The sequence below is a fragment of the Python bivittatus genome, unplaced genomic scaffold (genome assembly GCF_059951505.1).
Source record: "Python bivittatus isolate LINGU-HERP-01145 unplaced genomic scaffold, Pbiv_v1 ctg000350_np1212, whole genome shotgun sequence".
NCBI lineage: Eukaryota > Metazoa > Chordata > Lepidosauria > Squamata > Pythonidae > Python > Python bivittatus.
The window spans coordinates 17,900,046-17,925,999 of record NW_028277074.1 but is presented as its reverse complement, the minus strand read 5'-3'; the positions used below and the strand labels follow the sequence as shown (position 1 = coordinate 17,925,999).

The 25,954-nt window shown below is 36.0% G+C and overlaps 1 protein-coding gene across 3 annotated transcripts in view; it reads right to left on the bottom strand.

Annotated features, from left to right (window-relative positions):
• Nucleotides 1–1,114: 1,114 nt before the first annotated feature.
• Nucleotides 1,115–25,954, bottom strand: part of HUNK (hormonally up-regulated Neu-associated kinase) — a 72,164-nt gene continuing 47,324 nt past the window's right edge. For 2 of the 3 annotated variants that reach the window (XM_088144623.1, XM_088144621.1), the window contains 7 exons: nucleotides 24,680–24,815; nucleotides 23,010–23,137; nucleotides 16,038–16,167; nucleotides 9,714–9,882; nucleotides 6,466–6,546; nucleotides 3,218–3,395; nucleotides 1,115–2,812 (listed from right to left, as the gene is read on the bottom strand). In XM_088144623.1, the coding sequence (XP_088000749.1) occupies nucleotides 2,181–2,812; nucleotides 3,218–3,395; nucleotides 6,466–6,546; nucleotides 9,714–9,882; nucleotides 16,038–16,167; nucleotides 23,010–23,137; nucleotides 24,680–24,815 (1,454 nt within the window). In that variant the 3' untranslated portion in view covers nucleotides 1,115–2,180. The remainder of the gene's footprint in view (nucleotides 2,813–3,217; nucleotides 3,396–6,465; nucleotides 6,547–9,713; nucleotides 9,883–16,037; nucleotides 16,168–23,009; nucleotides 23,138–24,679; nucleotides 24,816–25,954) is intronic. The other variant, XM_088144622.1, reaches the window with a different exon arrangement.

The following is a 25,954-nucleotide window of genomic DNA, read 5'->3' as shown; positions in this document are numbered from 1 at the left end:
ATGCTGCAACCGTCATGTGAACCAGTTGCCAAGCACCTGGGTTGCGATCACATGTCCCCAGGCGTGCTGCAATGGCTGGAACTTTGAAGACCAGTTTTAAGTACCACTCGTTCAGTGCCATCACAACTTTGATTGGTTGCTGAACGAGTGGTAATTAACCAAGGACTACCTGTAAATAAAACTAGCAAAAGGTAGGAATAAGGGACCCGTCTTCTGGAGATCGCCAAGTCTGAATCTGGGATCTGAACATCCCTTATGTGGACAAAATCAAATTTAACAGGGCTGTAAAAATCTAGGACAAGTGCAACTAGGCCATGAAAGCTAAGAGGGGAACATTGCTTTCCTACTGAAACATTTCTAGCCCTAGCCCAGACCAAAAGTGGTTCATTGAAGCACAACTTACTTTCATCCTGTCGCTTCTTGAGAACATGAAAAGCAGATTTGGTAATAAAACTGTGTCTGGGTTTCAGACTGCATGTGTGGGCCCAGAAGGTAGAATGAAAGTGTCTTCATTGGGGGAAAATATTCTAGTGCTCAGAAAGCTTGCCAATCAGGAACAAAACTAAGGTTAAATTCTTCTCGCCTTCTAGTTTGCTCTTTGTAGGGATTTTTCCCCATACAGAGCAACATCTAGTCATCTGACTTTCCGCATGTGGCCAGTAGTATACTCCAAGCACAGGGACATTTCATCGCCTGTTTAAGAAGCCTAATCCCAGTGATCAGGTTTGCAGCTACCATAGGCAGTAAATGAGTAAATGTAATTATGGAGATCTTCATGTAGAAGAGTATATGTTATTGCTGCTGGATGAAAGTAACACCACCTTTGGAATAAAAAATGGGTCAGAGTGCTTTCATCTTGATGTGTTCATCCATATGAGCACAGCCTCACTGATTTAAAAGGAGTACTGTGGCTTTAGACTCCTGTCCAGTCTTGAAGCTATATGAGCTTTTTTCTCTATGAAGATCATCTCTGTGTGTAGAGAAAGAGATTTCTTAATATATCAGAATGATCAAGTATCAAAGTACTTAATTCTGATTTGTATTCTAAGAAGGTATTAACATCCACATATTGTGTATGCTAAAAAAGAGGTAACGCACACATTATTAGTGATAATCTGCTGTTGTGCCAGGCTAATTTTATTATGATCAACAATTCAGCCAAATATTTGCACAGAAGAAGCCTATTTCTTATGTTGACATTTTTTTTTACTGTGAAATAAAAAGAACCGCAGAGTACAGAAGATACTTGCTTTTTACAAAAGTTAATCCTTCTGGTTTATGATACTACTGATTTTTTTATACTCAACTAAATTACCAATCATTACTTTTGTAAAAGGCTAGCAGATATGTTCATGGTTAACATCCTCTTAATACAGTGCAAAGTCTTCCAGCAACACTTTCAAGTATATTTAACACTGTTTTACTAACGGAGATTATATAGCTTTTCTATGGACAGTTTCACAGAAATAGTACAACCATACAAAAAAGATAAGCCTTTTTAAAAGCATGGTTAGTCTCATGATGAAAATAAAATCTGACAGAGATTTCCTTTTAAGATGATCATATTCCTGTTCAGTAGCATCTCTTTGCAAATCAACCATTTCTTTAGAAAAAATAGAGACAGATTTTAAGTGATGTAGAATGATACAGTAAAAATTGCTATTTCCTATGTTTCATTCTGAATGTCTAAGCTTTTGTGCTTTTATTCCAAGTTCTTTCTGATATACAGTATTTCTGCTTTTTTCTCCTGTATTTGAACTAAGAGGACAAATTTGTTTGAGAAACAGGGGAAAAAGGTATATTTTTTCTCCCCTTTGAATGATCTGAATAATACTGGTGTCAGAAAAATACAAGTTCAGAATCATAGCTTCAGAAGTAATATTCTAACCAATTAATATTTCACCATTTAGTCAAGCTGTTAACCTGAAGTGTTCTTGTTTACATACATTTATAGGTAATACAAGGATACAGCCAAATGCTACCTACATGAGATTATGTAGGTTTTAAAAACCACTTTACATCACTTGACATACTTATCTTTTTGTCAACTGCATGAGCAGTTGGGCTTTTGATTTTCTTATTAGATACAATGACAAACTGTACAGAAGAAAAGCAATTGTAAGTTTCGATGGAAGAGTCCCCAAAACCAGCACTTAACCATTTTAGGTTTTTAAAATGGCTCAGCACTGGCCATTTATAGGATCTGTGATATTGAATGAAATTTGGGTGGGGCTCATTTGTTGCAACTGAGGCATTCTTGCTTCTAAAGACTTCTCTGTGGGGGATCCTGCTGACTGATTCCTTTTCCTCATCATCTGTCCAATGCCCATCATGGGGAAACGGCCTCTACTTTTCACACAATTAGGGCTCCCCAAAGGATTAGAGACATTCAGCTGTGTTGGAGAGACAGCTTCCTCTTTGAAAGAGCTGCTTTTTTCATCATACGTAAATGAAAGTTGAGTGGGGTGCACTGGACTTTTAGTGGGACTGGGAGAAGTGCCCCCAGGCTGGAAGAGTGGAGACAATGTTCTTTCACTGGAACTTCTTCGACCAAAATTTACTGGTGAGCTAAGCATTCGATACTGATGAGATGGAGAGACTTGGTCTATCTGATCCTCTCGGTCACCAGTTTCAAAAGAATGTACAATGTTCAGAATCAAAGGAGAATCCAAATTCTGACTGCCAGGACTTGAGGGCTCTTGTTGAGGTGAATCTTGCCGTTTCATGAGTCTTGGTGTCCTTGGAACCGGTTGCTGAATTTCAAGGTATTCCAGAGAATAGGAGGTGACGCAGCCCGCCTTGCCTGTTGCTGCTTCATGGAAAGGATTCAAATTACTAAGAGAATCTATGACATAATACAGAACATCCCCCTTCCCCCCCAGAGAATATGAGTTTTAATTGAGAACTTGCTTAACAGGGGTGAGAAACAAGCTTTATGGAAGGATTTTGGGCTGCGCAATATTAAAACCCAAATCCTGAATATGAAAATATAACAGAGAAAATGCCATAAAGAAAAGTTTAATTTACAATGTGCCACTGCTCATTTTGAGCACACTTCTGACGCCCCAATGACAAGTGTGTAACTATTTTGGGACTGAGGACCCACCTGAACTTTGAACAGAGTGCCAGTAGGTACGCTCCAAATAGCAAAGCTCCATTAGTCGGTGAAATGCTACAATCAACAAATCAGCACAGCAGAAGTAACACTTCCACATACCTTTTTCAGGCATTCCTCCGTGACTAGCCCTTCGATCACTTAGCACAGATTTTTTGTTTTGCATCTGTGTTGTAAGGCAGGAGGAAGGCTCTTTGTATGCTGGGGGATTTTTCTCAGATTTCTTCAGAAATGGATGAGAAGTGTCGTCTTTTGTTTCTTGTTCCTTGTTTTTTTTGTCCTTCAAATTTAAAGCACACACAAAATTGGCTTGTCAGAAGCACTTCAGAAGGTTTTAAAAACTTTTTTTTTAAAAAAAGCAACACCCAGAGTTTGAAAAGCAACACATCAATGGATATAAATATATCATGACTGTAATTTTCCTAATTACATCAAAATGATTTTAGGAACCTTTTCAAAGCCCCAACTAGAAAGAACATTTTTCATTTGCTAGAATTGATTATATTTATTCATTTTAAAAAATTCTAAGGTTATCTACAAATATTTCTCAGTGGCCCACAACAAATGAGAGTGGCAAAATCTATAAAAACAAAAATCAAACAGTGAAACTTACTAATTAGAACAGCAAGTAAATATACTTACTGAAGATCCTCCCCAAATAAAGGTTTTCTATAAATTTGTTGAGAGGGAAAAAACAAGCTTGCCTTGGAGGGGAGCTCCAAGGCCTAGTATAGCCACCAAATAAAGCTTTCCCAATCCCAACCCAACCAAGCTCAGGGGTTAGAACTGTACAATATATGGCTAGAAGGGAAGTTTATAGATACAGTGTCCATATGTCATGTATTATAAAGGACAGTCCTTTATTTCAGAAAGCTGTCTTTTATTTATTTTTCAAAAACTCACTTTTGTCCTTTATTTTGGTCATTTAAGTTTTACCGTACAAATGGTACCACTTAATGCAGAGTCTTTCATATTCATGTGAAAAATATGGAAATTGAATTGTCATTTTAAAATAAATGTATATAGACTATTTGAGTTTAGATAATTTTATTAGAATATGCATTTTTGTAAAGTTTTTCTTGGTTTTGCTCTTAAATTTTCCTTTGTAAAGCAAAGTTACAAACATAAACAATTTTTTTATCCTTATGAGCCTCTTTCAGATTTGCCCCTTTTTCAGGTATGTCAAGATATAGTCACTGTATTTATAGGTGATCCAGACCAATTCCCTGCTTGTGTAGGAATCTATTAAACCAGCCTAGCCAGGTGGCCTTCCAGTCTACTGGAAAAACTCCAGTGATGGAACTCCACTCCATATCTAAGTCAATGATTCTCCTACTTAATAGCTCTAACCATTAGGACATTCTGCTTAATACGTAGCCTTTTAATATCAATAATTTGGTCCCTGTCCTACCTTCAGTTTCAACAAAGAATAGATTCATCACCTCTTGCATGTGATAATCTTTTAAGTATTTGTAAACTTCTATTATGTCTTCTCAGAGTTCTTTTACACACTACACATGTACATATGAGAAGTCTTTCACAATAAGCAGAATATTTTGAGTGGGAAATTAATGTCCAAATAGTTTGGTCCCAAACACAATGTTAAAAGCAGACAACGGTGCTCCGAACTGGTTGAACCAGTGCAGCTGCTACTGCAGTGGAGACACATGATCACATAAGTACATAATAAAGGAGTTGCTACATTCCGGACAAACTGTTATTTTCAAAGACTTTTTGAAAGCTGCCCTGCAGAGAGCATTTTTCAAAAATAATGTTGAAAGTAGTAAATAAATTATCAACAGTGTCATTACTAGTATTTAATGTTGTACTTTTCAGTAGCATGGTGTACTTTATAATCTTTATCCAATCCATCCTCATGATCAACTTGTGATATGGGTCTTTATTCCTTTCACATGGGGAAAAGAAAGATAATGGCTCACCCAGGAAGTCCTTTAAATTAAGCCAGCAAGAATTACTGAAAAGGATTTCCCTTTGCATTTTTTGCAGCTTTTGATTTTGCAGGAAGTTATTGCAGAACCCTACATGGTGTCTGCCTCCATCTCCATGGTAATACACAGATGCACTTTCAAGCGTCTCCTATGTTCGGAATAGCTGTTCACAAATCACAACAGGATGTCTATAACTTTAAGTTAAACTGAAAGGGACGTTTTGTGTGTAATGGCTGAAGAATACTGAAATGTGTGTCTTTTCACAACAAATGGAGGAACCTTGGGGCCCTAAAAGCCACTTGCTAGCATGCACTCGTAATAAAATTGGTACTGAAGCAGGATATGACATAGAATGAAAACTTTCTTTCAGGTACAAGGACCGAATCTTTTTATGATCAAAATACTTTCGTATTTTGCTATGTTGTTCTTTCTATTAATTGTGATTTATTTCAATATCTAGGCTGTGCTGTATTTCTGTTTTATGGCAAGTATGTGCAGAGCAAGATAAAGCAACAATATCTAATTGCCTTGGTATTTAAAACAATTTCAGCAACCTCACAATATTAGGTCTACTGCAGCAATCTGAAATCTATTCTCTCTGCAAGTGCTAGGAGCTATATTTTAGTGGTGATGGCCAGATTAAGATAGCAGGGGGAGATCTAGGAGAAGAGGGGCAGATCCTACTAAATTCCTCTCCTCAAGAAGAGTGAAACAGAAAGATAGCTGCATTTCTGGATTGTTGCCAGAGAGAAACTATGTTAGTTTCTAATCTATAAAAAAGCTGCTAAAGTAGAATATCATGATTTAACAATATATTTTATCAATGAAGGAATGTTTTCTATTTACATCAATATGACTTAAGAATTATACAGAAACATTAAAATACTGGCTACTTACTCATTATCGAATTACTTCAACTTCCCATTGTTTCTGCCACCAGTTGTCACTTTATTGCCCTCTCAACATTCTGTGTCACTGAACTATTATAGGACTATTTTGGAATGAGTGGTTTCCCCCCCGCCATCAGTTCTTCCCCTTTAAAACATTTTATACATCTGTAAATCTTGATAATAACCCACATCCACTATTCTGTTTCTCATAGCTCAAACTGGAAGAAAAAGTGGATACAGAGTGAATGATGAGTGACATTAATTTCTCAGAATTCTTTCGCCAAGGAGAAGAATGAACCATGACATGTTTTTGGAGCAAGACATTTTATAAATCTCATTCATTCAATTTATATGGCTATCAATTCAAAACAACTCTTACAAAGTCACTCAACATCTGGGAATGGATTTATTTTTTATTCTTTGTTAAATCAAAAGTCTGTTGGTTTACAGTAATAATCAGTGGAAAGTCCAAATTCTGTCTGGCTCTAAATGACTAAAATGAAGGATTTACCTCATAGGAATCCTTATTTGATTTGTATTTTTCTAACCGACACAATTGGTTTGTGCACATATTATCAGAAGCTTCGGTCTTCTGGAAAGATGAGAAAAAGACGACAAAGATGAACATAATTTTAGTACATAAAATTAGGAAAAAAATACTTAAAAAGATTAATGTGTATTACTTCCACTCTACACATAACTTTGTCAAACTAGCGCAACAAATATTAGTTTTAATTCAGAAATTGCTACAAATAAATAACTATATTACAATACAAGTAAACATGTAGCATTATTTTCCCATTCATGTAAACTAGACATAAATACAATGCAATTAAGTTGGAAAGCAAGTACAATATAGCACTTCAAAGGTTTGGCCAATTTCTTTGATATTTAAATTAAAAAAGCCTCAAAATCATCCTAATATGATTAACAGGAATTGTCCCAATGACAGAGAGGTTACAATAAATTTCCTTATTAAATGGTCTCATTCCCCATGTTTCAAAAAAGAAGAATCTATCATGCGAACCCAAAGGACAAGCTAATGATGAGATGCACAAGTTAATATTTATTTAACTTCAAGGTAGCAACGCTGGGAGTTTAGACTTTCTAGTGAAGGGGAAAACAATAAAGATTTTGTTTTCATTATTCAAAGAAGCACAATTAAACATTTTAAAACTATGTCAAGGACAACTTACAGTCCTTTATTTAATTTGTCTGCCTCAGAATTATTGTGGTTTCCAGTAACATAGCCAGCAGCTGAATGATTCACCAAGATTGCAGTGTGTGAGTCTGTGATACGCTAAGCAATTTTCTATACTCTTATCAAACAGGCACTAAGCAACTGGAGTTCATGATATATGATTAAGATAAAATGTTCTTCACTATAAGCCCGTTTTTGATACATGAAATTTATTTCAGGAATTGGTGCCCATGTCTTCGGCAAGAAGTTTATGCAGAACAAGAAATGAGGTATTTCTGTGGATTTCTTCAAGAAAGAAAAACTGTCAAAAATAAATCTAATAAACCAAAAGCCAGTTCAAAGGCCAAGAAGATGGCAGTATTTCTCTAACTAATTGACTAGATTAATCATTTAAACATTTTTGGCACACTAAAAAGGTGTCCCCTATTATTTAAAAAAATACTACAAAACCTGAATGTCTGTTTGTTTGTTTTTTAAGTACTTGTCTCAGGTACTTAATAGAACATGGTACATATTATTATCCTGGAGAAAATTTATCTATGTGTACTGGAGAAAATCTATCTGTGCAATTGCTAAGGGTTGACATCAACCTAAGAGCACATAATCAATCAATCAATCAATCAATCAATCAGTCAGTCAGTCAGTCAGTCAATCAATCACATACTAATAAGGTATCCACTGTAACAGAGACATACCATTTAAGAATAAAATATGGATGTTGTTATTAATTTATTGCAACAGAAATTTATTCAAATGTAAGATATACATTGATTTTATTTTATAGGACAATAGCCCTGAATGACAAGTATTGTTCCTTCTGACACTGAAGACAAATGGTGAGTTGAAACAAAAATAAAATCAAATTACAATGGGTGTTAGTACACATGGCAGGAATTTTGTTTATTTTAATAATAATAATAATAATGATGATGATGATGATGAAGAAGAATCCAAAAGGATAAAATGGCATATTGACTGGAGAAGTAGACATGAAAAGAGAAACAGAAAAGCGACAAGAATTGGGACTGAAATATCCTGGAAGAGATCAGTCAGAAAGCATTTATGATAGAGGTGATAATGATATGCTGCAATATGATGCAAGGAAAATTCCAACTACTGTACTTGTATTGTTAGAGCAAGTTTTCAACACAGTAAATCAAGTCTTTGTCACACTATGGAACTTCCCCAATAATCATACAGAAAGGGAATGTAACGAATGGAACAGAAACTGTACCTGTGCTAAAGGAGGGCAAGAAAGAAAGATTCATTGCATGAGGTCAGAGGTGAGAACTGTTTTGTTTAAACGGATTAGACTATGGACTAAAAGGGCAAACATCAGTCATGAACTGCTTTATGTTTCTATTTTTCAATGCCATTTAAAAATACTAAATAGTTAAACATCAATAAGCTGATCCAGTCTCTTCCAAGGACAGATCCCATTATTTTATTCCTTTTACTAAGACAAAATTGCAGATTTTGTTTCTAAATACTGAAGATTATAAATCTATACAGCACATATTTATGTGGGTGTAAAAGGCACTAAACTCAGTGGGATTTCCCCCAAAAAATACCATCCCAGGACTGGACTTTGAAAAATTATTCTGATTTGTTTTTAATTCAAAAATTTGTAGTTTTTGAAATATACAAATATTCTTTTCTCATACAGAAGATTTATCACAAATCCTCTAATGTCCCCTAAATCATTACTAAACAAATCAACGATATTAAAATAAACAGGATTTCCAAAGAAACACATTTAGGATTATACAAAAGTTATTTGTTTTTAAGAAAATTGATTAAAATCATAGAAAGTGATACTTTTCACCTAACCTTTTTTCCTTTTTGTATTACATAATTAAATATTCACTCAGAAAAATCACAAAAAGCATGGTATACTGAGAAAAAATAACAATATTCCTTACAGATTAATTGATCCATCATGCTGCTCAAACCTATTTATTTCCTGACTGAATTAAATTGTTTGAAAATGTACATGTGATAAGCAAGTAGCATCAAAATGGCTCTATTTCAATTAAAGTTTAGCCTGGTAGATTACAGCTTGCTAACACTGTTCCCTATAACTTGAAAAAACAAACCAGCCCTTTCTAAGGTCAATTTCTTTGTCATAATAAAGAGCAATGAAATGTTGGCAGAGTGGGACAGACCCATGGAAAAAGGCTTTTATGTACAGACAAAGCTTTCACAAGTGGCCTTGAAACAAAAGTAGTTTTTACCCAAAACTAACCCTAACTAACTTGTTTAATGATTCAAATCAGCCATGCTTTTTTTCCCAGATATTCCATTCCATTCCATTCCATTCCCTAATTTTCAGTTTCCTTCCAAGAGATGCTCAGCATTCTGTGGTCAGTGAAAATGTCCAGTTTTAAAGATTGTCCCCTTAAAGTTCTTTATATTTTTTAGTAGTTCAGATTTTTTCCCCTATTTTTGCAATGCCGAAGCATTTCCCCATGCATACTTAATTCTCAATAACCCTATTTTGGCTACTGTCATCCTATTCAACGTTGACATGTTCAACAATCATTCAAAGCTATACTTACTTTTATGCCTGCTGTATAGCGCTCTAGCTTCTTATTAAGGAGGACGTAGATGGCAAGCATGTGACAAGCTCTGTTTGAGAGAATAGTGTTGATCACATCACTATTCTTATAGCCAAGCTTTTCTGTCATGTACAGCAGCACACTTTGACTTATGTCTTCTAGATGAATTCTGCAAAAGGAAAAATTATAATAGGCTATCTTCCAAGGTTCTCATGAGAAAGGTGGCAATCCTAAAGGCTACAGCATTCTTGAAAATCACTGTATCAGTTAATATAGCAAAAAGATCTGATTGAGCTGATAATTTTTTTCAGGCTATGTTGAAAAGAGAAAGTTATTAATATGTAGATTTTTTTAAAGAAAAATTTTGTACCCTTAAAAAATGTATCTATGTGATCAATATTCACAAATCCTGTTTGAGGAGGGTTGTCTACATTTTTAATGAAACATTTATTTATTTGATTTATGTATCACTGTATATCATCCATCCTCAGCTTCCCTATCCCCTCTCATTGATAAAGAGTTGTGTGAGATGGAGAATGGGACCATTAATCATATATATAACTTCCACCTCTATTGTAGAATTTTGAGTGTACAGGTTTCCAGATCATGGTCAGACTCTACATGTATAGAATAGGGTCTTCTCCACAAGCATGTCCTCTAATGGAAGGATGCTGAAATGAAGCCAATGGTCACAGCCTTGCTCTCCACCTCAAGAAACTCTTAAGTAATAATGAACAATGAATAATTGTGTGAGAGGGAACAGAACGACTGATTAAATGGCCTTCTAAAATCTGGTGTCTTCTAGATGTGGACTGTCATCCCCAGAATTTCCAGTCAGCATTACCATCTGTCTAGGAAATCTAGAAGTGCTAGTCCAGAAAGTACCAGTTGTGAAAGGCTAGAACAGAGCTACTGCTATACAAACAATTGTAGATAGATACAATATAACTCTTAAAATAGCAAACAGAGCCCATGAAAATATCCTCATGACTGCATTCAGTTAAGAGATTTTCAATTCATTCAGTACCACCATCCAATGCCATGCTCTTAAAAGTGTCTAGCTTCTGTTTCAGATGGGTTCTGCAACATTATTCTCAATAGGTAACAGACAAGTTACATGTGACTTCTACATAAATATATTCAAAGCAATCCAGCTAAAATGAATAATTCTTTGAAGCTTTAAATCTGAATGTCAATTCAATGGCAAGAAATTAAGCACTTCCTAAATTCTCCTTTTAAAATCAAGCAAATTAAAAGTGCTTGACTTTGGCTGAATCAAGGCCTACATGTGTAAACTTTGATTACAATGTTTTCTCATTCTTATTACCACTGCTTCCAAATATACAGTTGGTGATAAAAAATGTCCATGGTCATTGCAATTCGTTATGTCTATATTTTATTCTGTCTTAAAAAGAAAGCCAATTGTTTTTCAAAGCATCCCACTAAAGATCAGTAATTATTTTCAGAAGTGTACTTAGTAATAACAACTTATAAAAAGCTATGTGGAACTCATTCATGAAAAAATATATGCCATTCATACTTTCTGTTATCTCTGTACTGATATAATTACTAGCAAAACTAATAAAATTCCCCAAGCAGTCATTTACATTGAATTTATGCCCTGTTTTCTGCCAGAAAGTGTTCAAAGTGGTTATAAAAATAAAAGATAATTGAAAACGTAATTAAATATAACTGAATATCAATTAAAACTGACAGCATCTACCTAGACACATGTCAAAAGCCTGCCTCAATCAAGGAAAAAAAAAAACTTTTTCTCTGTGGCAAGGAATGCCAAAGCCTGCAAGGAGCCACCAAGAAGGTTCTCATAATCTCACCAAATCTGTTCCTGATGTTGACCAGATTAAAAACAAGATTGTTGGAATAAGACTGAATATAACTGTCAGGTAGCCTGGTCCCAAGCTATATGTGGTTGACAGATAATAACCAGCACTTAAAACTGTGTCAAGAATCAGATTTATAGGCAGTAAAGATAAGTAAGAAGAGAGTCACTTGCTTACTATAATCACCCACAGTCAACATTCTGGCTGAGGCAACCTGAATTAATAGAAACTTCCAAACACTTTTCAAAGACAGCTTTATATAAAGAATGTTACATTTGTCCAAACGGGATGCAACTAAAGTGTGAGTCACTATGGTATACTAAAATTTGCTTACCAATGACTCCTTCAATGACTTTCACTTTGAATCTTCATGGGAGTATAAATTTACTCCCTACTTTCTTATCTACCTTTTGACTGGGAGCACTCTCTATTTGTTTACCCTCTAGTCCAGTGATTCTTAAATTGGGAGTAATTACCCTGAAGGGAGTAATCTGGGCACATCCTGGGGATAATTGAACAATTTGTAATTGCTTGTTTGAGAGTTGAGGATCCAGTTTGGGACTACTGCTGTCAAGACCATGAAAAGAGGTAATTGGGTCAAACAGTTTAAGAACCACTGCTCTAGTCCATTACTGGCATCAGAAATGGATTTGGAAGTTGAACAGCTTCTCTGGATTTCAATGGAAAATAGTCTGAGCCGGTTCTTATAAACTTATAAAATGGTTTCATGTATCAGCTAACTGCATCAAGTGGAAGATGAAATCCTGAGGGATACCACAAGCCACTAGTCATATGTAATGGAAGGCATAGGCAAGGAGGAAACTGGTATGAGAGATCAAGGCTATCAGGAGGGAGGGGGTGCATTCTGGAGGAAGGGGCAAGGCAAGCACTTTCTCAGCCCGCAGCAGGTCTGAGAAGAAGAAGAGGCTGAGGCTAGCCCCTCCCTAGACTCTCACGAGGTATATCCGCTAGTAGCTTTAGGGTAGGTTTAGTCTGGCGAGATTCTGTCTATAGTGTGTAAGCAATAAAGGAACTACACTGGACTGGACTGTTTTGTTGTTGTTCTTGGGCTGAACCTGATATCATAAGAGTCAAAGAAGAGACCCCCTGCATCATCTTTTGAAATAGCCCATTCAAGAAGGACTAGACCAACCAGAGGAATCCAATCCTATCCCAACAAGGCAATTCAAAAGGTTGCCATGACCAGCAGTCACTGAACGGCATAGAAGAATCAACAAGGACACTCTCTTTCTCCAATTTCTGTTGTAGATTATCTATCCAGGTATCAAAAGCAATCTCTGTCCCAGCTGAGATACTGAAAACTGGCTGGAAATTATCTATTATGGGACTCAAGGAACTTTTTTAAAAAAAGCAAGTTCTCATCATTGCTTCTTTTAGACATGAAGAATCAAACGTTAACAAAAGTGTAGGATTCACAAATCCAACGATCTTCCCCATATCCTAAGGTTCTACAAAGTGAAAAATATAAGCAAAAGTAGTATATTTGATATTAAGTTCCAAAGAAATGGCATGGCATAGTACAAAGACCATCTTGGTGACTGCTTCAGCCTTCCTGAAAATTGATCCTTGATTTGATGGCTGGTGTGGGTCTTCCGGGCTGTGTGCCCATGTTCTGGAAGTTTTGTTTCCTAACGTTTCGCCAGCATCTGTGACTGGCATCTTCAGAGAGCAGGAGCACAGACAGGAGCAGTTCTCTCTGTGCCCAGGATGAGGTGACCCTTTTGTGGGTATTTATAGAGATCTGGGGGGGGGGATTGGGGGTGTATGGTGGTGGGGTTAGGGTGTGTGTGGGGTTAACGAGTGGCTGCTTGTTTTGGTGTCAGAATACGTGTGTATCTTCCTGGGGATTAGGCAGGGTTTTTTCTTCTATTGAGTTGTTAACGAGTGGCTGCTGGGGGTGATTAGTATGTTCATTGCGTGAGCTGCTCACATGTCCTGGTGGTTGAGCTGAGTTCGTTGACCTTTTGCAGGCTGTATTTTTCAGGATTGGTAGCCAGGTTTTGTTGATTTTTAGACTCTCCTCTTTTTTATTGAAGCTGTGCTGGTGTTTGTGAATCTCAATGGCTTCCCGGTATAGCCTGGTATAGTGGCTGTTGGTATTGTCCAGTATCTCTGTGTTTTCAAATAGGATTTTGTGTCCAGTGTGCTTGAGATAATGTTCAGCTACTGCAGATTTTTCTGGTTGACTGTAGTCTGCAGTGTCTTTCATGTTCTTTTATCCTGGTCTGGATGCTGCGTTTTGTGGTCCCGATGTATACTTGCCCACAGCTGCAAGGTATGCGGTATACTCCTGCGGCGGTGAGGGGATCCCTCAGGAGTATTCTGGTGAAACGTTAGGAAACAAAACTTCCAGAACATGGCCACACAGCCCGGAAGACCCACACCAGCCATCATATTCCGGCCGTGAAAGCCTTCGACGATTCTTGATTTGTTCAGATTTGGGATTAAACTACAACTAGAGGCTATATTAAACAAATCTTTGCATTTAAAATGGACATTTTAAAAATGCAAGCAGTTGATAATTACAAAAATTATAGCAGGTGAGGACAGGGGAAGATTATTCATTTACTCCCTACCTATGAGGCTGGTGAAAATTAACTTGTTCTGTTGTACTATTTATGTTGGAAAAATGAAAATTCACACTGGCATGTTCAAACGGTATTACTGAATATTGATTTCTGCAGGAAAATGTAAGGGAGAGCTTTTACATTCATAAATCAATTAGAATGCACTGTAAGTATTTGGCAGGCTGGCTATTACTGGACATAGGGTTCTGAACATGATGGAGTTTTAGACTGCAATCCTACATAAACTCTTATGGGACTAACCATTACCCTATTCAATTGTATTTACTTCTGGGTAAACCTACATATAATTGCAGTGTTGGTCTAACTGGGCACATTCTTTCTTATATGCAGGAAACTGACTGCTTTATAATTTATCGAGTTCACATACTTTGCCTGCAATTATGAAATGCCCTTTCAGCAGAGCTAAGCTGGCACTGACACTGACTTCATCAGCGCCAGTTTAAAATCTAGTTAGATAAGCCTTTAGGTTTTACTAAGCTCAGGTTTGAGTTTCAGGGTTTGGTTTTGTTTGTTTGTGTTTTTGCTTTCATGGCTGCTACTGAACTGTTCTACATATTGTACTCTATCCTCGATCTGAATAAACAAGCAGCTTTTAAAATATATATATTTTAAAAATCACTGAATCATAATTCTCAGAACCAATCCACACCTATGAGTTCATAATATGTGATTTTGATGACAAATTATGCCCTGCCCATCCAATGGCTTGCCTGAAACACTGCAATTTTTCTAGCTGGAAAACCCTACCAACCAAATGTGTGAGATCACACCTGGGATATTGATGTGATTTTGAAAAAGTATACATGATCAACATGTGTAATACTCCAATCAAGTTTCTTTCTTTTCCTATCTGCAAGAGATGCTTTTGCATAGAAAATGTGTAATGTCTTGAAGTGCTTCAGAGAACCGGGAACAGAACAGTAATGCTTTGATAATGACTTATTTCATTTTCTGCCACACAAATCTAAGTAGTCATTTTTTTTCTTGCAGTTCATTTACTGTTGTACATTTTGCTCATTCTTGCTGCCTAGCAGCAGCCAGGCAGCAGAATATAAATGTAATGTTTATATCCATCACATAAAATCTAAACTAGACGTTTAGAAAGGTACCAGCCTCCCTGCTGTATTAATATCCACCCATGTGTTACATAACCCTCATTACCATAGTAACTAGCATTTCACAACTATTAAAGGTATTTATCCTAAAAAAACCCTCTTTATTTAGGTTGAGAAGGCTCAACCTCCACAGCAAAGCTGTGAAAATGCAGTGTGGCAAGCCTAAGGTTCTATCAGTGCTTTTGGAACTGATCTGAGCAATCCTAGCACAGATCGCAGAATGTTAATCATTGCATCGTACTTTCTCCTAAGGAACCTGGGAGACTGAGCAGAATGAAAACCGAAGTAGGAATAGCAAAGCAGCTAAGTTGAAGGAGCGGAGAGAATCAGAAAAGTCTCCAGGTCAAATCTTCCTGCAGCTATCATCCCAGAAGATTGTCTGACCAAGTTGTTATGCTCTCCGCCTTTACCCTTTCTTTCTCTTAATAGTAGTAGTAGCAGAGCATTTTGATTACTTGAACAACTTGGTATAGATAGTTGAAAAAATGGATTATTTCGTTGGTTTGTTCTTCTTCCTCACCAGTGCCATTTTTTTTTCCTGTGAGAATTCTCAAGCTTGTAAATACCAAAGGAATTAAGGAATGAGTGCAGAGGAGTGTGGTTATCATGAGGTCTTATGCCACTTCTGGATTCTTGCAAAGAAATTAAGAAAGCAACACAGCTCTAATCCAGGTTTCTGGTCTGAACCACCTCAATGTCTTCAGTGGAATTTTATCATGTTCGCAGCATATTCAGCACATTCTGTCTTTTGCTCATTACCTGTTTGGATATGTGACATTATTCAGTGCTTTCCCATTCTCACTAAGCCAGCGATTTGCTAATGCTTGTTGGATGTTTGGTCTCTTTGCAGGATCTGGTTCTAGCAGAGTTCTTAAGAAGTTTACAGCTGCTGCAAAGACATTGAAAATGAAAGGAAGGGGGAAAGTGTCATATACTTTGCAACTATATTTATTATGCTGAAGCCAAATGATTACAGACAAGTAATTTTCAAAAAACATATCAATAACTACTCCAAGGGTACTGAAGAACCTACCACCTCTGGAAACCTCAAGTGTGGCTCACCCATTCATACAAATGCAGCAGATAGCTTTATGAATATTTCTTATGATTATATGCCCTTGACTTACTTTGCTTGGTACTGCTTAAACTAATTGGCACTGGTCCTTTCTCCTTGTCTGCCACCTGATCATTTTAACTGGAAATGCTAAGGAGAAACAGCTGTGGCCCTTCCCATTCTTTTGTACATACTCTCTCTGAAATAAATGGAGCTATTGTGGAAAGGGGCTACTACATCTACATGTAAACTGCCCTTATAAATAGTGTGACTGAGGATAAAAGAATATAATCCAAAGAAAGAACAGTGTGTAGCCCTTTCAGGAGGAGAGATGAATAGGGAGATCACTCTACCCCAGTTGTGTTACTACCAACCTCCCCAAGGTTAACAAAAACTGAAATGTATTGGAATGAGATTCCTACTCTTTGTAAGACTGGGAATTCTGATTCCAAATACTATGGATTTTGTAAGTGTATTCAGTCCAAAGGTTACATCCCTTACTTTCTCTTTTAACATACAGCAGTGGGGTTGTTTCCTTCTCCCCCGCCCATGCGTTCTTTCTCCTGCCCTATAAAAAGGACAAGTATCAGAAGATTTAAAACATAAATACAATCTAAATTCACTTCATTTTCTTTAAAGCCCTAGAGGTACTTAAGGTATTCTAGAGTTATAGTTTTTCTCCCAAAATATGGAATACAATATAGTTGCTGCATTTACACACTGCTTTCACACATTAAAAAAGTAAGCATCTTGCCTACTATGATAAGCTAAAGAAGTCCCTTATATGTTGAGAAAAAAATAACTTCAGTAGCTAAGAAAATAACATCCCAAGGTAAAATTGATAATTCATTTTTTATAAACAGTTGTACTATAAACAACAATTTTAACCAGCTTTTCTTAAATCCTGTAAAGTAGATACAATATTTCCTTTATAGGAAACTGATTAATTAAACATTAATCCATGGTTTATAAAAGACAGTGCTAGATTAACACAATATATTAAGGCAAAGCCAAACAAATCACTTTATTGCTTAGTGTAACATATGAACAAGTCTTGCATCTTAGTGTAGTTAATAAATATTACCACAGAAGGATTTGGACCTGTATCAATGCCTAATTATCCACTTTTTATGCTATTTTAAGGTTAGGGTTAGTTATACTAAATTCTATTTTTTAAATAAATAATAAGAATACTGTAAGAGTATCAGTATGATTGACAATGACAATCCTTATAGAAATGACCTTATTGCATTTATGTTGTTGGAGATGCAGTAAAACTAACACTTTAATTGCTTCATACCTAAATGGAACCAGATATTTAAATAAATATGTTAACCTTGAGATTTAATATTTTTAGATATTTATATTCTATCTCAGTCACATGGGAGCTGTCTTCTGGACAAAGAAAATTATATAGATCAACCATGGATGACTGCAATGAGTTATGGCTTCAATTTATTGATATATGTATTTCTGTAAATGTGTTTTGTATGTTTTTCAGTTTTTTCTTCTTTTATAATTTTATGTATTCTTTTTCTGCATTTTTTGTATTTAGTTAATAAAAAAGCTTTTTTATAAGTAATGATAATCCTTTGTTTATGTGAACTTTTAATATTGTCAGGAAATTAGCAGCTTTGATTTATTCAGAGCTTGTGTTTTCTTTAACTGTTAGTTTTATCTCTCATCTTTCCTTTGGAATCTCAAAACACCACTCAAGGTTGCACTCATAACCCTCCCTCCCCTTGGGATAGGTTGGATAATTTTTCCAAAGCACCCAATGAGCTTCCACAATCAAGGATGGACTTAAACTTGGGTCTCCCAGGTTCTAGTCCATCACCTTAAACGTTGTTCCACATTGGTTCCTTTTAAAAATAAAATAAAATTGAAAGGACCATGTCTCTCTTTGGGTTTTTTTTTTTAACAATCTAGTTAGAATCTACCGAGCAGCACAAATTCTGTAAACTCTAAATCCAGGGAGATAAATCTGTTGTCTGTACAATCCTAATAATCTAAATGGATACTCAACAATAAATTAATGAGGCACTGCACTTGGCATTATAATTAATTTCTACTTCATGTAACTTTTATCAGAAGAACCACCACTTGCAATTGTGTAAGTGGCCCATCTCGTCCATTCACTGATGACTAGAGAAAACATCTGAATTCAGTGCCAAAATAACACTGGATAAGCTCCATGGTAAATGCTTGGAAAACATGACAACAGTATTCTGCTCTTATGAATATCAATCCAACTAAAAGGGGCAGAACTTTATCTATTTCTGCATTTCACATGTATGAATAAGGTGCAACAATCTGCAGAATTTGTGTTCTCTATCTGCATCAAAAAAAGATGAAATTTATCTTTAATGGTTATCATTTATAGCCACATTATCACTCCATCCTCTCACAACTGTGCAAGGGGACTCACTTATCACTATCATACCAGGCAATGATGTCAAAGATTTTCCACATGAAATCAGGAAAAGGAAATATGTGCTCATGTTCCACAATAGATCAAGGACAAGGAAGAGAAAGGATACTGTCCAATAAATCAGGATTAGATACTATCTGGGCAATATTACATCTGTTCTAAACATCCTGCAGGAATCATTATTTCTGCTGACCTGGATATTATCCAGTTTATGTCACATATGATGCACAGGGATATTTACATTAAAAAATTGCAAATAATACTTTTTGAACATGTGTGGATTTGGTGTGCGTGGATTTTAAGAATTCTTCTGATGCTGTTTCACCTATGAAGCATTAGAGCTTTCAAACCATAACTTCCAACAGCACTTTATTCAGCACATTCTGGATGTTTATGATACCAGGAAGTTAAGCAAAAGCTATCCTCTAGATCACAGCGGTAATCTCAAGGAAATCCACTGGGATCTGAGCTTATATTAGCAGTCCATAATCAAGCCACCTGGAGCCTACTGGCCTTATAAATCACTTATAGTCATGTTAGTCAACACTGAGCAACTTTTCTAACATATGGCAACTAAAGCACTTATAAATTTACCTTTCTAATCCAAGATGGAGTTGGTGACAAGGGAAGAATATAGGCATAAATCAGATAAACTGGACATTAAGCAGAAAAGTATCAACAGCCTATTAACAAAGTTATTTTTCCTCTTCTTGCTAGCCCTTTTCTTGGGGACTCACTACTTCACAGCATATAAAAGTTATTCCTTCAACGCTAAAAATCACTGGTGAGAAATTGGCCTAATTTTAATATTGATCTAACTTGTTAATACCCCTTCTATTGTATCTAGTATTCTGTAAGATGTATTACAATTTTGGAAAATTATGTACAAATATTTGTTAAATATAAATAATCAATGCTTGCAAATGTCAACAATTAGGTAAATTGTGAAGTAGGCTTATGAGCCATATACACTTAGATATTACTGTTCCTTTTTAACAGGATACAAGTAGCTACTTTGTAAGAATGAATCTATGGTAGGTGCATCTTCAATTCTAGCAATTTCAAACAGGAAAGAAGGAAGCTCCAAAAATAAGGTGGAAATGCAGTAAAACTAAACTCTGGTGGCCTATCTAACAACCTTTTGGAGACATTCCCAATCGTTACTTCATTTTCCTGTTGCAGATGAGATACATCTGAAGCTCGACAGTCATAAAAAAAGAAATAAATATTTGAACATGAGTAAGTTTGAGGTTACAGCCAAGTTCCTCAAAGCTGGAATCCAGCCAATCTAAAATCAATAACAGAACAGTTATATTTTTTAAAATAATTTTTAAGGCTGTAATCCTAGACTCTCATACCTAGGAATAAGTCCACTAAATACAGTTAAGGCTTACTACTGAGCAAACATATATATCAATGAACTATGATGTAACCAACTAAAAATGTTATTAATTCGACTTGTTCTTGTTTCTCGATTCCATGTCTATTAAAAAAGCACAATACTGGCATGTATTTTCAGATGGCAATAAAACAGCTTTCTAAAAGTGACTGATTATCTTAAATTGCGTACTTTACACTAAGGATAGGCAACCCACAACCCATGGACTGCATGAAGCCCCCCAGTCCCCATATGGCCCCTTGAACATTTTTAAATCACACTGGTAAGATTTGGTACACATGATTTCTAGCTGTTTATGTTTGTTCCAACCATCTCACAGATAAGGTCCCATGGACATTACATTAATTCTCAAGACTCTCCCCGCCTCCTCCCAATGTCAACTGTGACCCCCAATCACCAAAGATTGCCCTCCCTTATTCTGGTTTGGCCAATGGGTGCACAAAGACACATATTCATTGTGGTAGTCTCCTAATTATTTTAAATTTGGCAAGATGCTCTTGTATCCTAAGAATTAAATTATCAATCATTTAATACAAATAAATAGTTATTACACCTGTCTACAGACTAATGTATTATAGCATTTTGTAAATAGTGGGATAAAATTTTGTGCTTATTGTGGTAATGCCAATGCAATTAGAAGAAATATCATACATTAAATCACTGTTTGAAATGTAATTTGAATGTAAAGCTACCCAGTCACGGTAGCTAAAGGGTAGCTTTAAATTATTTATTTATTTGTTTATTAAATTTCTCCCCTGCCTATCTCCCCCCAGTGGGGGACTCTGGCCGACTCACACAAAACATTAAAACCATAAATATATATAAATACATAAAACATCAAAATTTAAAAAACATTACTAAAAAAGGGAAAAGGAGAGTCCAAGAAGATGAAGATAAATTAATATGGATGTATAATGTTATGCTGTTGTTTTTGTGCCTTTGAATCAGTGTTGATTCCTGGCAACTGCCTGGACAAGTCTCTGCAGTTTTCTTGGCAAGATTTCAGAAAGTTTGCCACTGCCTACTTCCTAGGGCTGAGCAAGAAGGACTGGCCCAAGATCACCCAGCTCGCTTTCTGCTTAAGGTGGGACTAGAACTCATGGTCTCCCGGTTTTCTAGCCTTAACCACCACAGTGAACTGGCTTTCGACAATGTTATGCAGATTGTCACAAATTTTCTGTCTCTGGAAAACATATAGCTAATATTGTCACAACTATAACGGCAGAATCATAAAAGCTTACATAGCATAACACTGAAATAATTTAAATTCCTACAATAATATTTACAGCTTGTTAACGTGTCTAAACTGCCCACTCTCTTAATTTTTTTTTAATTTTGCTTTTTTATATATTAATCACTTCTCACATCAATGATATTGTTCTTATAAAAATTAACAAATATTTCCCTTCCAAATACTACATAAGCCAAAGTGCAACTTGCTACTTACTTATTTTGACCACAGAAAGCATCTAATGCACATAAGCATCTGAAACATTGGGTTGATTAAATTACATTAGCTTCACACAGGAACAAAACAGGATAAAAACACTATGAAATCATAACAGAGCATATAACAAAAGATTTATTAAGAAATAGGTATGCAATCACATAGCTCCAAATTGCTCATAATTTGCCACACCAAACAAGAATTCTCAAACAAAACCTTTCTATTTCTTTAAGATGCAGTTTTCTAACATGACACTGAAATTAAACAAGGAATGGGAAAGATGGTCTCTTATATCCAAAGCCAACAAAGGAATTGCCCATGATTTCAGTAGGATCTGGCCAAAAGTTTCACAAAGATGGGGTTTTGCATGTAAGATAACTATGGACTGGAAGTCTGAATATAAATCAACTAGTAACACTGACTGTGTCTGGGAAATCTTTTGCACAAAATATCAGATATATTAACTGTGTTGAATATCATGACGATTGTTGGAAAGAAACAATGACAGTTTGAAGGGAAGTCTTTGTTCTCCTTAGTTAAATATTTAAATATTTAGGAATGTGCAAACAGAGTTTAATCGCAGATATATTACTTCTATTTATTACCTCTAAATATATGTGAAAACTAAAGAAAGGAAATTTCCACAAGGCTTGGTCTACTATAGAAAAAGGCAAAATAATATTTTCATACTTTTATAGTACTTTGGCTATAGTGATTTTTAGGTATTAGGCTGGAATAAGTCCCACTGAGATCACGAGAATTTACTCTTGGGCAGCCCTGTTCTATGGATGAACAGCAAAGTCCTTTAATATGCCGATAAAAAATAAAACCTGAAATGCTCAGTTGAACTGGAGCAAGTTCTTTAGCAAATTCATTCAGATTTTGTCCAAACTCTTGTCCACAGGCAATTAACAGTGCAGTGCCTACCCTTAATTATGAGAGTACAGGTAGCCCTCATTCAGCAACAGTTCAAAGTTAACAGCAGCACTGAACAAGACGACTTAAGACCAGTCCTCATAGCTGTGGCTGTCACAGCATCCCTGCAATCATGTGATCCTGATTTAGGTGCTTGGCAACTGGCTTGCAATTACATCATCATGTCCTGTGGTCACATGATCACCATTTGTGACCTTCACTGCCAGCTTTCAGCAAGCAAAGTCAATGGGGAAGCCAACAGGAGTTGCAAATGACGATCACATGACATTGTGCCTAATGACTGTGTGGGATTCGCCTAACAATGGCAACTGGGACTGCCATCGCAAGTCAGCACGATCACGTTACATTGTGCGTTACAACCATGTCGCTTAGCGACAGACTTCCCCGTCACAAGTACCATTGTTAACTGAGGACTATCTGTAATAGGAGCTAAAAAAAATTCAGCAGCACTTAAATACATTTACCTGTGGAAAGCTGAGTAGGATATGGGTTCATTTCTTTGTCCACCATCTTCTGGTACAAAGCTCTCAGACTGAATGGCTCAACAGTAAATGGCAGTGTCCCAGTCAGCATTGCATACATATTCACACCACTGCAAAAGAAGAGTGGTGGAGGAGACAATTAGACAAGCAAATAGTTCTACTGGAAATGGGACAAAGGATGCAAAAAAGAGATTAGGTTTAGCAGCAAGCAGCTATCACTTACGGAATATAAAATAACATATTAAGACATTCTTGGTCAATTTAACCCACCACAATCTTCTGTGATTGGTAACAACTCTTAAAGTCATCACAGACAGGGGTCTTTCCCTGTCCTGCCTCTTGAAATTCTATTAAGTGCTGACTGACCCTGAAATATATATACACAAAGGAGATGCTGAGCCCCTGGTTTATGATTTCTTCCAACAGGACTTATAACATGGCTTTCACCTGGATTGTAAAACTATCTGCCAGGTAGCCATATCATTTGTACAATTTCTTTCCACATGGCAATTGCATCTGAGGCCTTCTCTTTGGTTGGATTTGGTTGTGCATTACATCAGTATGTTGCTTTGACTGGTGGGAACATTTAGTGAAGTTTGTAAAACCTACTTCCTGGCTTAATATGATGTGTGAGCCAAGTCATTCTGGATTGTTTAGAAACCACAGTAAAAATAGACCACAGTGTAACTGATGGGTGAACCAATCTGCACACCTCAGTTGCTTTAGGTGCAAGCCTACCATGCAACCAGCAGCAGCAATTCAGACCCTGATAATTTATAATGCTTTTTCTGGTCAGAGAAAAGGGACAGAGGTGATGGCTAGTGGTAACAGCTCTAAATGCTTTGAGATTACTTGAATTAATTCATATATTCAAACAAGACAGGAACAAAGTTTCCTGAAACACACTCACTAATATATTGTTATTTTCTTAGATGCTGGGTTCTATAATTTCTATACACTGGAAACTGAAGACTTTATCTCACTTTCCATAAAAGTGAATTACTTTTCTCTAAGTTTCTTTAGCATAAACTTTTCTTGCTTTTTGTAACAGTGCCTTGAATATAGAGCCCTGGTTTTCTGATTGACCAGAGATTAGTTACATACATTATCTAAATTAAGATATGGGTAGAGAACTGTAATATTGGGGGGAGGGGGGAATGGCAAGGCCCATAACAGATGGGACAACAATGCAGTGCCATAACGCATATATCGAGGGGCCAAGATTATGTTTTTTATTTTTGCTTTGGATTTGGAAGGGAGCTTTTTTTGTTTTTAAATTTCTATTAGACGTATTTTAGGGCTTATACTACAGCTTTTATGTGTTTTCCATCTCAAAATGGTAGGAAACAATGCTGGTTTTTGGCAACTGTGGCTGGAGCTCAAGGGCCACAGAAAAGGAACAGGGGACTCTCTTGGAACTACAATTTATCCAACTCTGACTTAAGACATGGACTGCAGTATCCTATATTTAGATGACTCTCAGAACATGCAAAACTATGTCAACGCTACAAATAAAACCAGTTATCCATCTTCAAAGTGGGGTATTTTGTAAAAATGTCCAACTCTAAAAAGAACTGTTTTATTTTTGCTACTGTAAAAGATAAACACGACACAGAGAGAGAATATGCTGCTTTTAAATTACATTAACTCACATGGACCAAACATCTATTTTGGGACCGTATTTCTTCCTTGCAAGAAGCTCTGGTGCTGCATAAGCTGGACTGCCACATTGTGTGCTGAATGGATCAGTGTAGCCCAGGATACTTGCACAATTGCTCAAGCCAAAGTCTATGTGGAAAAACAAAAAATAGACATTTAAACTCTGCACTGAAAGACTGTGGTCTGTAAATATTTAACATTTACTAATATCACATGAATTTATTTTTTCTTTTTAAAAATCTGGTTTTAGTTAAAGCAGACTTTCCCCAACTGGCCCTTTTAAGATATGATGGATTGCAATTACCATAATTCCTAGCTACCATGGCTTTTGTAGTCCATCACATCTATAGAGCACCTGGTTGGGTATAAAGATAAGTTACAAGGGTTATGATCTGAATGCTGCTTTCTTAAATTATACAAGGAATAGAAATAATCTTCCAAAAGCACAAAGGGCTTTATGAACATAACTTTCTAGAATAACTTCCTAGGGTATAATTCTGATTTTCTTGCATCTGTGAAACAGTAGCAGTGCACCCTACTCTGCCAGGACTCATACATTATGGTTCCCTAAGGGCATTCAACTTTACTCTTAGCAAACTTTATTACATACTGCAGGATCCACCTTGAAAAGGGACAAAAGAGCTAAGTACATCACTGGGTGTGAACAGCTTAAATAAGATTTTCAAATAGAACCTGATAGGAATTGTGTCCATATGCAGATAAAACACTCAGCTGCAAAATAAAACAGACATAATGGCTAAATATAAACAAAGTGGCACTTAACCACAAGCAAGCATGGTTAATAGAACCCTAGATAGGCAGTGTTATTTCTTCTAATTTAAATTGTGATTTACTTGAATACACTCAAGTAGGTAACCTACACTTTTTAATTAAAATGTTTATAATTGCTATAATTTCAAATCAGAAACTTTCCTTTAGAAAGTACTATTGCCAAATACCAATATTAGTATTTCCTTTAAAATAACTGTCATCCTCATTTTAAAATTAGTTCTTTGTTAACAAGGGGTATTAATAGCTTTTAATACCTGATACATAATGAACTGCTGTATTTCAGGCTGTCAGAGTTATATGAATCCAAGGAAATATAATTTCTATGATATATAGCTCAAGGATGATCAAAGCATCTTCTTACGTTGTCTACACTGAGGAAATTCTTAGGCAACTAAAGCAAATGCAGAATAGTTGTATTTCTAGTTTTGTTTTATATATATTGTTTGGCAATGACTGCATACAGAAGCCAGCTTTAT